General features: G+C 38.0%; 1 protein-coding gene across 9 annotated transcripts in view; it reads right to left on the bottom strand.

Moving 5' to 3' along the window:
- COBLL1 (cordon-bleu WH2 repeat protein like 1) overlaps nucleotides 1-17,993 on the bottom strand; it is an 81,897-nt gene that overhangs the window by 38,732 nt on the left and 25,172 nt on the right. For 2 of the 9 annotated variants that reach the window (XM_035331337.1, XM_035331339.1), the window contains exon 1: nucleotides 97-204. The exons of 6 other annotated variants lie outside the window; for them this stretch is intronic. In XM_035331337.1, the coding sequence (XP_035187228.1) occupies nucleotides 97-189 (93 nt within the window). In that variant the 5' untranslated portion in view covers nucleotides 190-204. Of the gene's footprint in view, nucleotides 1-96; nucleotides 205-279; nucleotides 322-17,993 lie in introns of those variants that run through there. One more of the 9 variants, XM_035331338.1, reaches the window with a different exon arrangement.

The following is a 17,993-nucleotide window of genomic DNA, read 5'->3' as shown; positions in this document are numbered from 1 at the left end:
CACCAGCTAAACAATTCCAGCTACCTGTTAATCTCCAACAGCTCAATGTCAGATCTGTCTAATGAACTGCTCAAAACAAAGTAGAAATAAATAAACCTTTGTTTGCTGATCCTTCCTAGCCCTGAAAAAAGGCAGCCAGAGGGATGTTAAAAAGAGTTCAACAAAAATGCAGATAGATGATTTCATCATTTTGTTAAGAAAAAGCAGTGTGTCTTTTTAAATCAAAAGCAAGACCATGAAGTCAACATTTTACGAGCTTCACATCCCACTTCTACATACCAAAGTTTCATTGCTGTATCTCAACATATTTCCTGCTTGCAAAAAAACAATAGTGTCAATCATCTGAATGTGTGGAAGCCCTTTTTAAAATAAAGATCTGGGTACAGTCAATAAATAAAGCACATATTTATTTGATGTTATATTTAAAAAAATAATAATAATAATGAAAGCCACAGTTTCAAAAAAAGCCCTGTCAGAAGACTACAAGCAGTGTATTTTTAACTATCAGCAACTAGAAAAGGGCCCATTATAATAATGGGAAATACTTGAACTTACAGTGACCTGGTTATTCCAGTTATTGCCAGCACATACTCTCAATAATGAACACTTTCCCCAAAAACTGAAGAAAAAGAGGAAATTATCTGCTACACAGCCAAAGGCTACAGCATAAACAAACACCTCTTCAAGTCCTCTTTCCAAAGAGTATTAATGTTTACAGCACTTAACTTCCATCCTTGAACACAATTACATGAGATAGTGCACAAAGACCGCTTGATAGCCCTTTCAGCGACATTAATTTGGCCCTAACCTCATCAGGACCATCTCTCAAGTTTTCCATGGCAATCACAAAAGACAGTAAAGGCCAGAAGGGGCCTCACCTGCTCAGCTCTCAGGTACTAAAAAAGTTCATTTGAAGTAGCAGAATAAAAACTTTCTACTGCACAACAGATAGATTTAAGTTTGTTAAACAAACTTTAAGTTTGTTCTGGCATCACTAAGAACATGTGTTTCTATGAAGGGCAGAGAAATTTTTTTTGATACCAAACTTCACAAAATGATATGCCAAAACCACAAGCAGCACTTTTTAATTTTTTCACTCAAAGTCAGAAACGCAACTAGCTCTGCTAAGACCACCTTATGAGAGGAAAAAGGCCACTGCAATAAAGCTTCTTCTAGAACTTTTCTTGCTTTTGATTTTGCACTCAAAGCAATTATAACATTTTCTTGATTATCACAATAATGCTGCGCCACTGCTATGCAGCAGCAGCAAACAGCCGCCAACACCTTGCACATCATCCGCTCTATGTAGGAACAGGCAAACGAGTTCAGGTCTACATTAATATGTTCCATTTACAATGATACATCAGCAACACAGACATAATATTTAAGCCACTCATTTCTTCTGCAAGCTTCCCAGTTCAGTACTCATCTTTAATACTCACAAAATAAATTTGTCTTGTACAATAAGCAGAGAAAACACCACCTTTCCTGCTTTTTATTCACTTCTGTCTTTGGGGATTAGAGTTTCACAGCATCACCGCTGCACATCTTCAAGATCAAGCACTACTTGCTAGGAAAACGCTTGGTGACAAGCGCAGCACCATTGTCTGATTCTTGCTGTAGTCTGTGAAATGACTTAAGTCATCAAGGTAAGTCACTAAAAAAAGCTTTTTCCTTTTTTTCCTTTCCTAAAAAATCACAGCTATGTATTTCAGGACATATGCATACATACGCTCCTTTAAAAAAATATGGTATTTCATAAGACACAGGTATTCAGTAATCCACATTTTAAATTAGTTTGCAAGATGGAGCTCCCAATTTGGGATTTGATATTTATGCAATCAAAGACATGAAAAATTGAGTAATTTACAGTAGTGTCACTTTCATCTGCAGTATAATTACGGATGATATTTCTCTTTCCTTTACTGAGAAGTAGCTCAATTTTCATTTATATTGTTCTTAATCTAAATACTAATGATAGCATTGACATACCCATGTGGCATATTTTTCCTTTAGCCTGGGAACTCTGGAATACATGGCTTCTCTCATTATAGTAGTTGCAGAGCTGCTGTCAAGCTTGCATAATTCCGCATAACCTTGCGATAGACCAAAATGAAAATACTCAAGCAGGAGTGTTCTTCCCACCCATACTACCACCAGCACAGAGTAGTCGTCTATGTATGAGCACAGGATTTACCTTTTATGCATATGAAGCATGAAGTTTTGTTCTGTCTACAATCTGATACTTGGCATGCATTCACTCACAGTAAAAAAAAGTTCTTCCAAACATCCTACTGTATGTGAGCCTCTGATGTCCTGTGTGTTATTAGCAAAGGACAAAACTCCTGTGTTTCTAAGTTATCTGTTCATCATTATGAGGAAACATCGCATGATATACATTACAGTCAGTCAAATGATACAGCATACATACAACAGCATATGTATGTGGGTTACTGCAAGCAAACATCTTAATATTTTGTAGTACTTCATGGTAAGTCCACCCGCCAGCATATCTTTAAAATTATATTTATTTCATACCACAACACGGTCATGTATTTTTCTAATTTTCAGAGAGACTTATCTTTCTCATCTTGGATTCACTCATTCTCATCCTGTCTTCAGATCTGAAGTTGCATCCCAGCTCTCTATATACACATTTCTAACAAGTTACTTAAAAAAAAAAAAAATCTAGACTTTTTTCCAATCACTTAAAGTTTCAGTTCAAGAAATTAAAAGTTTTGCTACACATGTAGTAGAAGTGCTGCTGAAGAGGTTACTTTTGATGTTCTCTAGTATTCTTATCTATCCTTAAAATATTTTAAGGATATTTATCCTTAAAACTAAGCAGCTCAAGTACTTGCTATACCAGCCTCATGGCATCTATACAACGTGCCTATCAACCTTGATACCAGGCTTTCATCTCTAGATCAATATCACTGTTTGATACAGAGTCTCTATCGTTATTTCTACTATAAAAGCACCAGCTGGATATTAAGATCAAGGTATAGATCAATGAGAGGCAAGCACTATCCATTCTTGGAAGGTTATCCCTTCAAGCCAGGCTTATGATACCTGTAGGACAAAATGAAGGAAAAAATATTTGCTGCATCTGCTCTGCAGATACATGTGAGCTTTCAGGTTCCACACTCATCCACTTAGCTATCTGGGGATGATTCTGCGTTTATATTGTACAGATATGTCTAGCAGCAAGTTCAATGGTTACAAAAGAATAAATGTACAAAAGTACATTTCAACTCCAATTTCCAGGTGGAGGAACAACCATGAAAATCTTCTAAATCTTTTGTGATAATGAGGTATTTCACTGTGCACTTTCTATACAAATTCACAAGCCTGAAAGGAGATCAACACTGCAAATTATTTCTGGTATTTTAAAAATGTTACATAAGAGATGGTACGAAAAATGAGGAATTGAGAAAAGGGTTCTCATAAAAATGAAAACACCTTGTACAACGGATATACTGACTGATATGCCAGTAGTGATGCTACAGATTACATGATTAATAAACTGATTTTTGAAAATCATCTCTATGACTTTACTCAGTGAGGATCCAGCAAGAAACAAATCCTCTGCAGGATTTGTGCCCACATTTCGATGATTGCTACAGTGAAAGGAAAAAAAAAAAAAAAAAAAAAAAGTAGAATACCTGTTTTTCCATCCCCTTCCATAAGGGGATTGGACCAAGAATACGAGGCATCCCAGGAATCAAGGTATGTTTTCAAAACTCTCACTAGAATCAAGGTGTTTTCAAAACACTCACTAGAGAAAAGTTTTTCCTAATCAATGGGATGTGTTGCATCCCTCCCCAACTAGCCTCAGAGTTCTGAAGAAAAAAATTTTTAAAAAGAGTCTTATCCTAGAGAGAAATAAATCACAGGACTGGGACCGTAACCATGACAGTAAGGTGAAAGCTTAATGGAATCTTTGGACGTCTGGTACATGCTGAAAGCAAGAAAGCAGCAAATGAATCCTTCAGTTCCCTGCAGACCATTTGGAACAGACACTTGCCCGTCTGATTGTCTGTCCCCATGGCAGTGGCAGTCTTGAAAACAGAAGAGACTGTATTCAAGCCATAATTCACGCAATGTTTTCTCCTATTAGAAGGAAAAAGGGGGAATTCAGAGGCAACAAACCCAAATCTGTATGGCACAGGCATGTGGCCCTCCCCATATTAAAGGGGCACCAACTTCAGTATAGATTTCTGTAGCATAAGTTTTAAATTTATACTTAATTTTCTAAAAAAGCAAAAATTTGTTCATCGCCCTTAAAAGCTGAACCATAACTACCATTACAATGACCTTTTCAAGGTCACTTAAAACACATGAAATACTGCCCAACTCTTGAGCACAGATTGCCACTGACTCTGTTACTTTATGCCATCCAGCAAAACCAGTTAGCCCCTCTCTAGGCAGAAGATTTGCCCTGCTGCTAGGAAAACAGCAACTAAGAATCCTAGCAGACAACAGAGGATGAAAAATACATTATGCCATAAATTTGCAAAAAGGTTATTATTATTAAGGAATTATCAAAATGTATTCTTACACAAGTGATCTTTTATGCCACATTATACTGTGCCAAAAGTAGTTATTTCTTCTTAAAAGCCGGAGGCAGGGGGAAGTGGAACAAAATCACTTCCAACAGCATTACTTCCAAGGAGGTTACGAACTTGGACTTGTGAAATAATGTTAACACAAAATTCAAATTTGGCATGTCATGTGCAACATGCCTCTCTAATAAGCAGATACTTTGTGGAAAGGTTGCTAATAGATATTAAGTATCAAATGTGAAAAATAGGTTTGCTACCAAAAGAAAAGTCAAAAAACTTGAATGATATTCAAAACTATTACAACTACATATGACTCATTTAGGCTTTATTATATTTACAGTTATGCAAACAACTTGACAGAGAAGAAGGAGAGCAGGGAAGAGAAAACAGTAAATCTGTAACAGCGATTGAGTAATATATAACTGGCTGAATAAACAGGAAAAGAAACAAAGAGCAGCTTGAACTGAAATGGGGAGCTTAACCTTTGATACACTAATAAATCTAACAAATATTTAAGACTCGAGCAAACATGTTACCTCCGCTAGGAACAAACTCTCAAATCTTTTTTCAAGAGTTTCTATAAAAGTGTGCTCACACAGATATCCTTCTCCTATGACCAGCAAGAAAAGTTCAATTAAGGGCTTGCAAAACCTAAATTTGCCCTTCTGGCCGTTATCTCCTAGTCATGAAAGCAGGTATAGCGCTAGGCTTTTCAAAGGCTGGAGATGAAACACCTAGCTCTGCTCATGGGTTTTTCTGCCACTATTCTGAACATCAATAGAGTAAAGAATTGCCAATTTATCTGAGCTTTTCTTCTGTTCCTTTTTCTCTGCCATTCAAAATCACATTTTAAAAGTAACACTGGAGGCCGGCACTGGATGGATTTAGAGGCTGGGAAAAGGCAAGGAAAAGAAAAGCAGAACCGCTCAATAGTACAGCAGCCAGGAAAGAGACTAGCACAAACCATTCCATTTTTCCTCCCATATACACATGCCTCAAATACAGGTAACATGGATGTAGGTGTGGGTGGGCAATACAGGTAAAACAATGCAGGCCAGTACCTGGGAAGCTCTGCAGCAGCAACAGGGAAGACAAACTTGACCCCTCTTTTCTTTAGCTGCTATAAAAGGCTGGGTGCAGCTGCAATGCTCCAGTCTCCCAGGTGAAGAATTACTGAGCGAAGACCTGAAGCTTGTTTTGTTTTTCAGCAGGTATTTGGAACAGACCAACCTTTCTCCCTGGCTGAAAGCTCTATGGCCACCAGCAGTCTTCTTCTGGCAGCTGGGTCCTTTAACTCCCTATAGTTTGGTAAAACTTCAAAATATTTTGTACATTCACATAAACAAGAAATAGGAGGGTTTAGTAAATTGGAGAACAGACCCAATAGGAAGCACTGGAACGGACTGGAAAGCAGAGGAAGTTTTCTATCCTGAGAAAGATTATTTTTAAGTTACAGAAATTAAACAGATGGTATATGACACATGAAAAACTGACAAAAGAGGAGCAAAAGGGAGTCACTACACAGAACCATGTCAGAATATGAGTTAATTACAGGAAAGAAAATGCAACAAGAAAAAGCTCAGGCTAGGAAATTGTACCAAAGCAAGCATTACCTTCACTAAATTGCAAGAGCAGCATCTCAGCACTTTCATTTATCAACTTAGTTGTTAACCTGAGAGCTAGAGTGCAATAAAGAGGTTTCCTCCCACATGTATGAACAACGTGGCTTTAGTTCCACAAACATCTCAGGCAAATCCTCTGTGCAAAACCACAAACACAGTGAATATCCATCTACCACCAGATTCTCCTGCTCATCTCTCACAGCATCCCCTGTAGCACCCACACCCTCAGAAAGCAGTGGGAAAGCCCTTGCCTTCAGGAGCAGGGTGGCACTTACCACCTCCTCAAACACCAGTGCTGCTGCTGGAGCTCAAGCCCGATCTCTCGTGTATTGTGTGGGGCGATGGGTGGTAGGAAGCACAGCCCTAAGTCCTAGCCCAGCTCTTTGTAGCATCCACCTGACCAGCAGTTTTCATACCCACTTTTGCTGCCCCTGGCAGCAGGAGCCTCCCTCCCCTTTGTCCTCCTTTAACTTCAACTCCCTCATTGGTTGGCAATTCAGGGCCCACAGAAATGCTACAACACCCTCCCCCAGACTCATCCCCATCTACATACAAGAGCTGTTGTTAGCTCCCTCCTCCACTTTCTTCTGAACACTCAAAATGCCCCAGATCTGTTTCTTACTGCATTCCTGCAACAGGCAGGAAAGACAATGTTTCTTCAAAGCAAGCTGTCTCCTTGCACCAAGGTAGGTAACACCAAAGCTGTTCTGGATGCCCCATTACTCCATTAGAAAGTCTCTGCACTTTCTGAAAAAGGGTGCAGGGCTTCAGCCTCAACTGTACACTAGGAATAAAAGTCTTTAGGAAAGGAGGAAACCTATTTCTTACTAACCTTTACAACAACTATGAGCTGCAGTAGTAGCCTGCTCTGTGGAAAGTAGGGAACTTTGCTATACATTAAGCTGATGAGTAAGTGACTTGCTCTAACTACTGTGCTACAACATTGTATTCACCTCCTGAATGAGCATACAGCATGGACTGCACTATATTAAACACCAAAGCACTGACTTCGACAAGTTTATTAACAAGTACTTTTTTTCCAAAGTTTTAGATAAAAATTAGATGAAAGACGAGCAAAGTTACAAAAGTCTTACTCTCTCCATGAAATAAAACATTCCTCAATTAAAATAATTTCATTTGAACTTTCAGGCAGCAATCTGTAACTTAAAATAACAGATGGAACAGCTTCCATACCCAGAAGCACACCACTGAAATTCTAGCAGTCCATCTACATGGATAAACTTCCAAGTCTTTATTCACCCTGGTCTTTGAGCCAGTAAGGGGATAAAAAGGCTTTTGTACCTTGGACTGGCAGAATTACATACTTTCTCTGAAAACAGCACTACAGACATCAATTCTTTCCTTTTAACGGCCTATGTTTGGATTCTGACTACTTATGTACTGCCCTAAACTTGAATCTGCCTTCCTTACAAGAGCAAAGACTTCAATGCTGCTACAGGGACATAATTATGGTAAATATTTTTCCTCACAACAGGAGTTCAGATGAGTTCAGCCAAACAAGCAAGGAAATGCTGTGTAAATACCAACACTTTCATCCTCAGTCTTGCAAAATATTTGTCACCTTACATCAAACATTTCCAGAATTCCCATTCACACCAGCCAGAACAGCTCTGCAGGTCAAAGTTTTACCTGTGCGTATCAAACAAAAGAGCTGCTAGTAGGACGCTGCCCAGTAAGATAATGCAAGTATTATCTGGAAGCCTGCTGATCACCTAAACAAGTAGAGGGAAGAAGTACAGCTAAAAGTGGTTAAACTACTTTTCTGCCTACCTCCAAGATAACTCAGGTCTCTCTTCATTAAAATCAAGTGAATTTCTTTCAACAGCATATGTAGGTAGAAGGTCTGGAGTAAGTGTGTGCACAGCAAGCACACTGTCATTTCTTTCTTTTACTGGTGACATCAGTAAGCCTACCTATTTATAATCCCACCACCTGACCAAACAGCCTATATAGTACGTCTAGAGATTTATATAGTCATTAATCCTGACACATCTACTTCAGCCAATTCAAAAGAGTATTAAGTAGCTTTGTTGTATCTTCTGTGGCTTCATACCATAAAAAGAATCCAATCCTGTCACCCATACTCCTTTTCTTTCTGCAAGATAACTTTAATGGGAAGTTTTAGAATTAAGACTCTTCCTTTCTCTATGCTTTTTATCCTTCCCCATTTCTCCATCTGTAAGACACCCGATTAAGCAGTTCAGGTGAGCAAATTTTAATGGTTAGTGGAATACTTTGGTAGCAGAGGCACATAACTGTAAATCCAGTTAATTTGATCCTCAGTACTGCCTATAAAATTATTGAAGCTCAAGATCCTGAGTAATCAGCATCACAAAAGATCAACATTTATGCTACCTGGGAAGAAAATGACTTTGCAGTCTTTGAAGTAGGGTAATAACAGAAGCTTTATAACATTGTCAAGAAAAACACAAGCTGCTTGAAAAACAATTCTCAACTCAGTTACCTGTTGTCAAAGTCAAACCTCACGTATACAGCAAGATAAAAACTGCTTACAATTAAGTCTGCTCGGGTAATGGGAAGGAATTGGGAAGGAATGCAGTCAAACTCTTTTGGGCAAGCGCTATTACCTGTTGTGGCATCATGCAGGTTCCCATCATTAGCAAATACTGCTTCTAGATCTGTATCAGGCCACAAAGTGTTTTGAAGCTGTTTGTGTACCACTTCAGGAGAGGATAACATCTGTGCGCGGTGACTAACATCACTGACAACTCCTTAGCTGGCCTTTCTTACCCAAGAAGTCCTGCCAAAAGCGTCCACTCACCCCAGTATAAGACCAAGTCAGTTTTACCCAACACATGTAAGGTTAAACGAAACAAACCATCAACACTTGGTGGCATTCCAAGTAAAGGGCAGTCTGGAGCTAAACTTCAAGAGTTAATAATGTTTAGAACTGAAAACCTCGCAACTATTTTAATTGCTTGAAAAGCTGGGGTCAGCAGCAATACAGACAGAGCCAGACTTGCAGGACTTAGATCACCAATAGTAAAAGTTTCAGGGCAAACAGGGTATCAATGTAATCTAAGATACCAACACATTCCTTGTGGCCAACTTGTCCTACACAGGATAAAACATTTGGAAATCCCACTCAGAAACATTACCTGGTCTAAGGGCTGTAGCGAGACATATTCAGTTAATGTTCATAATATCTGGTTTTATTTATTCCTTGGTATCTTGTGGTACTAAGTTTTATATACTGTTTATTTACTTAGCAATTTCCTTCTTAGGGATTTCACATATAAAGCTGTACATTTATTGCTGTTGATTTTTTGTTGATTTGCACAAAATTTTTATATGACAAACTGATATAAAAATGCTCCTAGTGTTTTTTCCTTTTTTTTTTTTTTCAAGCTACCAGAACACGCATGAAAACTAATAAGAGACCTGGTAAAAAGAGTTTAGACAGTGTATTAGAAAATAAAATCTATGGGAGAGGAATTAAAATGTTTTCTTATAATTTCTTCAGAATTAGAGTTTTTAAATGCTTCTCATTTTTCCCATAAAACATACTACTACTACTACTCATCTTGGCATCGCTGTATTGGCAAGCATTCCCTAAAAAGGAAAAATCAACTGACTACCCTCAGCAGCAAAAAGGAATGTATGCGAACAGTTCATAAACATAGAATTTTATTTCTTGTGCATGCATGCTTCAAGAGAAATAAATGATCTAATTTTGCTAAATACGACACTACAGTGCTAGATACAAAACACTTTCTAAAGACATCCCTGTATAGGTCACTTCTTTAGAGTACATGAATCTGTAGTAATCCACAGAGTTGTTTCTGAGACCAAAAGGATATGAAGATTTGCATATCAAGCAAGAACAGAAAAAACAGCCAATACTTCCCAATATTCATTTTTAGATCTCTAGATATCTTCAGTTTCAGTTGTCTGTGATTAACCAGAGTATTGAGAATTTCTAAGTAAAAAGAGAAAAATCAAACAACCCTCCCACCTCAAAGCCTAATAGGCTGTTAAACACAATGGATGTGTACCAGTTATCTACATATGGAAATGTTGGTCAGAATCATTTTTTTTTTTTTAATTATTAAAAAAATCAATGGGGACAGATCTATGCAGTTGGAAGTTCTTTGAACCTATTGTCTCTATCGTTACAAACAAAAAAGTTTTTATTTTTAAACTATCTGATATTCCATCTAACCCTGAAATAGTTGATTATTTTTTTAAAATAATATCCATGAGAAACTAGAGTCTGAAAGTAGCAAGAATAGCAGGAAACCTGGATTACTGGCGAAGAATAGGCAATCTTCCAGATTAAATTCCTGCTTTATTAAATACTGTTTCTTCAGTTGCTTTGTACCTACTGAGATGACATCTCATCTGTGATGGATCAACACAGTCAAGTCTCCAGGGAAAGGCAAATAGTTTTGTTCTATCAAAAAGAACTGGAGAAGAGAGCATAGACAGAGGCTTCCAAATGGCTTGGAAGCAGACCAAGAATTTGTTTTTCTTAGGCAAGTCACACATCAACAAGGAAAGCTGATTACAAATTGTATAGTCATTCAACATGAAGGGGAACTTAATTATTTTTCCATTATTAAACATTTGGTTTAAGGATTTTATGCAGTATCATTAGATGATTCTATTGCATGTTCTCTTTTCACTTACTTGGAATACTTACAACACAACAAATCACTGCATGTACGTACAACAGTAAATATAAGGACATGAGACTAGAGAGACCACATCATGATGTCTCATATGAAAACCATATTACACCTTTGACCATCCCTACTCATCTTCTCAGAACCTACTCCTCCAGTTCCATTATATCCTTTTGGAGAGGCCAGAGGCCAGAACTGTGCACTGGATTGTTGTTATACAGTGGCACAATCATGTCATCTTTCTTCTCTACTACTTTACTAATACACATAAACTGATTCCTATTGAATTTATCTAAAGTGAATTTCATCTCATTACATTATCCAGTCACTTGGCTTTGTAAAATCCTCCTTTAAGTCTTCATGGCAATGTCTCCTCTAATTACCATGAATGACAACTTTTGTCTGTCACGTCACATTAACAACCTTTTTTTCCAGGTTACTATTATGGTGAACCAAAAGTTCCATCAGAGGTCCCTGTAGAACTCTAAGGTGGCCTCCTTTCAGAGATTCCTCATACTTTGTTCTTATTTTTACACAAATTTAGCCACACAAAGTCTACCATAATATGCCACACTACTTTAGTTTTCATGAAAGTCTTTCTGGGCATACAGAAGATTTCTGCTAGTCTATAACCTAGAGACTATCAGCTGGTTTCCCTTCATCCTTTTGGTCACCACAGAACTTAAGTTCTTTCTATGTTCCTGTAGCATTAAATAAGACATTTACATTGTAGATATAGTGCTACATTGAAGAATTCCTCATTTTATTCTAACCATGCTTGTTGCATTGCAGTCTGTAGAGCAACAGAATTTTGTTAATTTAACTTGAATAGGTAGTTAGTACTTACGAGCTCTCATCAAAGCTGTACAAATCAAGGACCAAATGAGAGTGCCTACTCAAAAAAAAACCTTCTACTGGGGACAAAAAGACAAGCCCATATCTGGGCTACCTGTCCACAGGGTGACTTCCCTTAAACTGCTGCATGACTCTTCCACCTCTCTATCTCAATTACAACCTTTTATCCTCATTTTCACATCAAAGATCACTCTTCTCCCTACTCAGCACAAAAGGTAATATGTAATCATTAGCAGCATTTTACACCTTGCTGAGTCACATTTCATCTCGATTGCTAAGGATCTGCCTCACTATCCCACAGCTGTTTTAGTATTTTCTTCTGTGCCAGCTTTCTTCCCAGAGTTTTTAATAATAATAATAATAAAATACTGGAGAAAAGAACCCACGAAAAAGGGCATACAAGGCTTAAAAGGCACAGCAAAAACCCACAGGGCCTGATGACAATGAAATGCTTCAATTCATGCTCACTGGTCACAGAAAGAGATCACTAGTAGACATTATCCAGAAAAAAATATTTACTAAAGAACAAAAAAGAACTGCAAATTGCAAGGCAGTCCTTAGCTTCTTGGTTTCAGGGATTCAAATATATTTGAGAGAATATCAAACTGAAGTTGAGGAGTCATTAACTGCCCAGAAATTATCACTTCAAGAAGCTCTTCCTCCCTGAATACTGAAGTTATACCTGAGAAGTTGTAAACAAAACAAAGCAAACAGAATAGTGTCATTACCATGATTGCTGTGGTGGCGATAGTGCCACGGCACTAGCGGTTGTTACAAATAAAATACAAGAAGTAATGAGACAACTAGGGTTGTAGATAGCGGAAACTTTTTTTTTTTTTGGTGACTTGATTTATGCAGCATGTTGCTATGGCTAGGTAACAGATGGTATATTCTGTTTCTCCTGCTTTGACACAATTCAAAAACACAATACAGATGGCTATAATGTAATTCTCATTAACTCACATATTCACAGTTTAGTATAGCAATAATGAAATTTTCAGGTCTGGAATTTCCTGTTGGTTAATTAGTGGTTAGGTTAATAGCCTGAGGAAGTGTACAACCCAAAAAGTTTCCTTATTGTTTAATCATATAATTACTATATTCTTTTTTTCTGGGAAAGCTCTCACGACAGATGCAATGTCACAGCAAAGCTACCTTTATAACCCTCCCTGTTTGTGCAACAACTGTATTATTTCATTTAGCACTGCGTGTAGGCAGGAAAAGCCACAAACAGACCAAATTCAGCTGCCTCTGGGAAGTTCCAGAAAGACTTGTTTTTATTTTAGAGATGCCAACATACACTTAAAGAATTGCTTGCATACATATTAAACTAAACATCAAGGAAAAGCCAGGATCAACATTTCTTGGTCTGTTGTGACAATGTTGCAATAAGATCACCGATTAATGATCAAGTTATTCCTTTTTATTTTAATCCCAGTTGATAATCCTCCACAAAAGCTTGGAGCCCAGCCTATTCATAGCAGTACACCTAGATCTCACTGCACCTGGGAGCTAGAAAAAGGAATGAAACAAATAACCACAAGTCTGGCACTCTGGTTATTTCCATAAATGAAGCTGTTGCTGTGGCACACACAGGTGTAACACTCGCTACTGCTCCAACACTGTGGTTAAAACAGCAGTGGACAACTCACAGCTGAAAGCCAAACAGAATTTAGTAATCCATAGGCTAGTGTGCCTTTATTATCATGTGTTCCTCACTCACACTACAAGATGAAAGCTGGAGGGACAGCCAGCCCCACACCCCAGCCACTCCTCCTCTGGGTGGCACAGGCATAGCACCAGAAGGTAACCGATACTGCGCTGGGGCTGTGGCACAGCGAAACTGGTCCATCGGCAGAGCTAGCTCCCAAAATGATACGAAATGATGCAGTTTAAAAGTGAAAGAAAAAAAATAATCACCCAAAAATCCACACTGAAAAAATGCAGCAGTCTTGTACCAACTGAGTAACCCGTACTGAGTAACCAGGCAGAGAGCAGTGGAAACTTCCACCTTTTAAAGTGCTCAAGATCCAGAAGAGGTTAGCCTTTGTCAGAGGACATGGAGTGAAAAATGTGACTTGTGCCTGGAGCTGCATAATTAAAGAAAGTCTCTATCCAACAATTTAAAACTAATAATAAACACTTTTGGACCAGCCCCAACCAAACTCACTTATGACAGAGTACTGCAGAGAAAAAGAATTTGGATCTTCTAACAAACACCTTATTAAAGATCAGTACAAGACATTTTGTTATATTCTGGAGACCTCGCATCTCTTCATAGTTTACTTAGACAACACCAAGGAGAACTGAAGCAGTATTATTTTCCTTAACCAGCAGAAGCAGGAACTACACACAGCAAAGACTTTTTGGCACACTAAATGTCACTATGGGATTAACCAATCAAATGCACCCAAACACAAATAACTGAAAAAAAAAAAAAAAAAAAAAAAAAAAAAAAGACCTCAATGTTTTTGGAAATCTGAGAAATACAGATCCAGAGTCACTGTGCTTCCTTAAATCACTGCCAGGGGTCTAGGAAGTTAATGAAAAACTGACAGACAGAATAAAGCTCCTACGGTGATTTTTGTTTTGGAAAATCCCCTGCTTTAATTCAGAATTTTTCAGATCAAAGTTCCCCATGCAAGTTTTCATAATCACATCTATCTCTTGACAGAATAGTCTGCACTTCACCAGTTATTTTTATGGCACCATTGCTATAGGGAATTTAGATGTAGCTTTAATAGGAGGTTTAATAAATTTCTTGTTCTGAATGTTTACATATGATACACTGCTGCTTTAAGAAGAAATATAAAAAACACCCAGCAATAACTCGCTCAGTTCCTCAGAACATTCAGAGCAGCTTATCTTGTGGTGTTCTCTCAATGTTTTGAGTTTGTGTGCTTATCAGATGACAAATGACAAGGTTTACAACTGTAGATATATATGTAGTCATGCAAGTTCCAGGTACTTCCTTAAAGTGAAGTAAGCACAAGACGATGCAAAAATAATACCTAATTGCACTGAGATCAATATTAAATTCTGTACTGAAAAGCCCTCCCCATTTAATGTCAGCATGTAATTCAGATAGGAGTTTGTTTTACAGGAGCTTAAACTGGTTTAGAGGAGGATGCCCATTCCAAAGGGATGCCTGAGAAGCAAAAGACCACAGATGTGCAGACGGCACATGGGAAGGACCATGCCCCAGGTTCACTGCTACCCAAAGGACAGGAATGAGGAAGAAAAACACTCTTACTTAATATGCACACACATCAACTATTTCATTCAGATAACAACACATCTTCATTATCAGTATCACTCTCAACTAAACTTGGAGTGTATCATACCAATTTCTGTTATGGGCATATCATGTTTGGGGATTCTCTCCAGCATTTAAAAGAAGAAAATTTAAAATCAACAAAAAGAGTTGAAAAAATTACTTCCAAAATACAGAGTTAATTCTAGACATAGTACAGATAATATGGTAGCCTCAACAAAGTAGTTGAAAACTGAAGGTAACAGGGTAGTATCCTTATAGTGCTATTTGCACAATTATGGTTTGAAAAAAAAAAAAAAAAAAAAGTGCTTAAATTTGGTTGTCTGCTCCAAACCATAACACTAGGGTAATATTCAGAAGTGCAAGTGCTGCAGTCACACTCAAGCTTTATTACACATGTATAGTATTAAAAAAGTTACTTCTTTATTTATAGAAAACCTAGAGCATTATCCTAGAGACCTGCCAAGAGTGAGCATGTGGAAAAACAAAAATTAAAAAACAAACTCAATCAAACAAAAAAAGCAATGTATTCTGCAAGCTAAAGAGACAACAGCAAAAATTGGCAAAGCTCATGTTTTACCACCCCCAATTCCAGTGTGTTACTGGAATGTCCACTTATCGAAACCCTCTTTGTGCTACCTCAACAGTAGGTCCATGAGACTGCAACTAGATAAACCAGCAATTCTAGAAAACAGGTACAACACGCTGCATTGCATGGGCATGCAGCTCATCACAGTGCTGTACCACTTGTGCAGCCCGTCTCATCTGTGCAACTGTATGAAACAGACACAATTCTGTATGTTAAAACACACGGGGTTCTTGTAAGCTCTTTACAGGACAGGGCTGTCAGCTCAATTTTCTACCTACTCAGAAAAGAGGCAATACAAGTATTCAAACACTTGCCTTTCTGTGGAGTACAAATACTGAAATGCTATCAAATGAAAAAGCTTACGAATAACACCACTGAGTGAAAGCGGGAAGAAAGAAAAGTGAACGGAGCAGTTTAATGAAGCTGAGCTCTGCTGGACCAAAAGGGGAGGTGGGGGGGGACACAGACAGAGAGAGATAAGTGAATGTATTTTCTTGTCCAGTAGCCTCTTATGCTACAGCAAGATCACAAGTCTTTTTAGCTGTCTTGTCTTCCTATGGCAATGGAAAAAAAAAAAAAAAATCACATTATTGTAGTGACATAGCAGCCACTGAACCAGGTCACCTGGTATTTTCCACTCTTAGACATATTAGACATAGGCATAATACTCATCGAGCGCTTATGATTCAGTGTTTTACTTTAGCCCTGTAAACTCTGTAAGCCTTCAGCAGAAAGGCAAACAGTTATGGTAGGTGACTATTTCTGATAATTTTCTTTTTCTATCAAAACCAGAACTATGCACGGCATATCACAGAATTGAAGGAACAGGATGCATGAACAATGTTTTATATGGATTTTTTTGGATTGTTTCTAAAACTAAAAAGTTGTTTTTTTCATAAAAGTTGACAAAGATAGTTTTAGAGGTGAGCTCATGTGACAACTCTTTATATTTTAAAGAAAGACATAAACAAAAGTACCTATTAAAAATATATGAAAGGGCATTTAGCATAGTCATAAATGTCAACTTCACAACAGCTAGCACAGATCTTCCTTCCCAATGAAATAAAGTGCCATCACAGACACAAACAGGCTTTTCTTCACAAGGCTGAAGTCTTACCACAACTTGAATCACACGGTATAAAAGTTTTTAATATATATTTTCTTAAATTAAAACTGCAGCCTTTTCCTGATCCACAGAATGAAGTGAGACATTTTGCTGGTCAAACCTTCTAATACAGAAGGGACTCAAGTTGAGACCTGTGACACACAAGAAGGTGCATGCACGTGTACATTTCAGTTTTCTGGGTTACATTTTAAGAAAGAGTAATCAGAATTGTCCATGACTTGTATTTGAGTCATTCAAAAAAGCATCCACTGAACAAAGAACAAGATTTAATGTACAATAAAGTTGTTCTTGTATTGTACTGTGGCCTGAACGAGTTCTGCAATAAGTGCTTTAAAGCACAGATTCTAGTTTACTCATCCCTACCACTGCAGAACCTTAAGTCTGGTAGAAAGAGCAAACAAGCTTCCTAAATAAAGATGAGTAACCAAAAACTTGTCAATTACTCTCCCTCTCATCCACTTCTAACTTTGGCTGTTGCTACCCAGAAAGCCAGGCTTCCAAAGAGATGTATTTAACTGGAAGTAGTTTTAAGAAAATAAAGTAGGACCATCTAGTAACTGCCTTTTAAAACTTTTGTTTCACTGAATTAACATCAAATAGTGAGAAATTCAGCATTTTGCTTATATATGTGGTGCATTTCTATTAAAGATTTTTATTTTTAATAAATATAAAAAAAAAAAAAAGGTTCCTATCACAAAAGGGAAGTCCTGCCAACGCTGGAAAGAAAACTGAATATTTAGTTCTCCCTCTTTATGACGCCACAGTGCCACACAGCAAGCAGTGCAACTTGCTGCAGTACCAGCCCTTTCCACTGCTGGCTTTCAGACTACAACTCAGGTGCCCCATCCACACTCCTCCACCTACACTTCACAAGGGAGATGATTCAGAATAAATGTTAGCTTTCTAGAAGAGACCAACTTTCGTAACTGAGACGCATCTGAATGCAAGTACCTGTGCATCACAGAAAGCACATACACATTAAATACGCAGCTTGGTACATTCCATGCTCTGCTATTTAGATTTCAGTTAAGGAAGGGGACCTGGCCGCAGCTGGAGGCACCAAGGCTGTGCCAGCCCAGGCTCATTTTGTGCACTGCTCATATGCCCTAGCCAGGTGCAGGCAGCAAGTGCTCCGTAAAGGTGAGGAAACTGAGGCAGGCAGCTCAGGCCAACAGCCAGGCAATGCAAGCGTCAAAGGTTCTGAAGAATTAAAGGGCAGGAAAATAAAAGCTGCAAAAGGTTATGATAGTTATTTTAATAAAATGAGCTACTTCTGTAGCAAGAAAACACTGAAA

This window comes from Oxyura jamaicensis, chromosome 7 (genome assembly GCF_011077185.1).
Source record: "Oxyura jamaicensis isolate SHBP4307 breed ruddy duck chromosome 7, BPBGC_Ojam_1.0, whole genome shotgun sequence".
Taxonomy (NCBI): Eukaryota; Metazoa; Chordata; class Aves; order Anseriformes; family Anatidae; genus Oxyura; species Oxyura jamaicensis.
The sequence above is the reverse complement of the archived record's forward strand: the minus strand, read 5'-3'. Positions and strand labels throughout refer to the sequence as shown.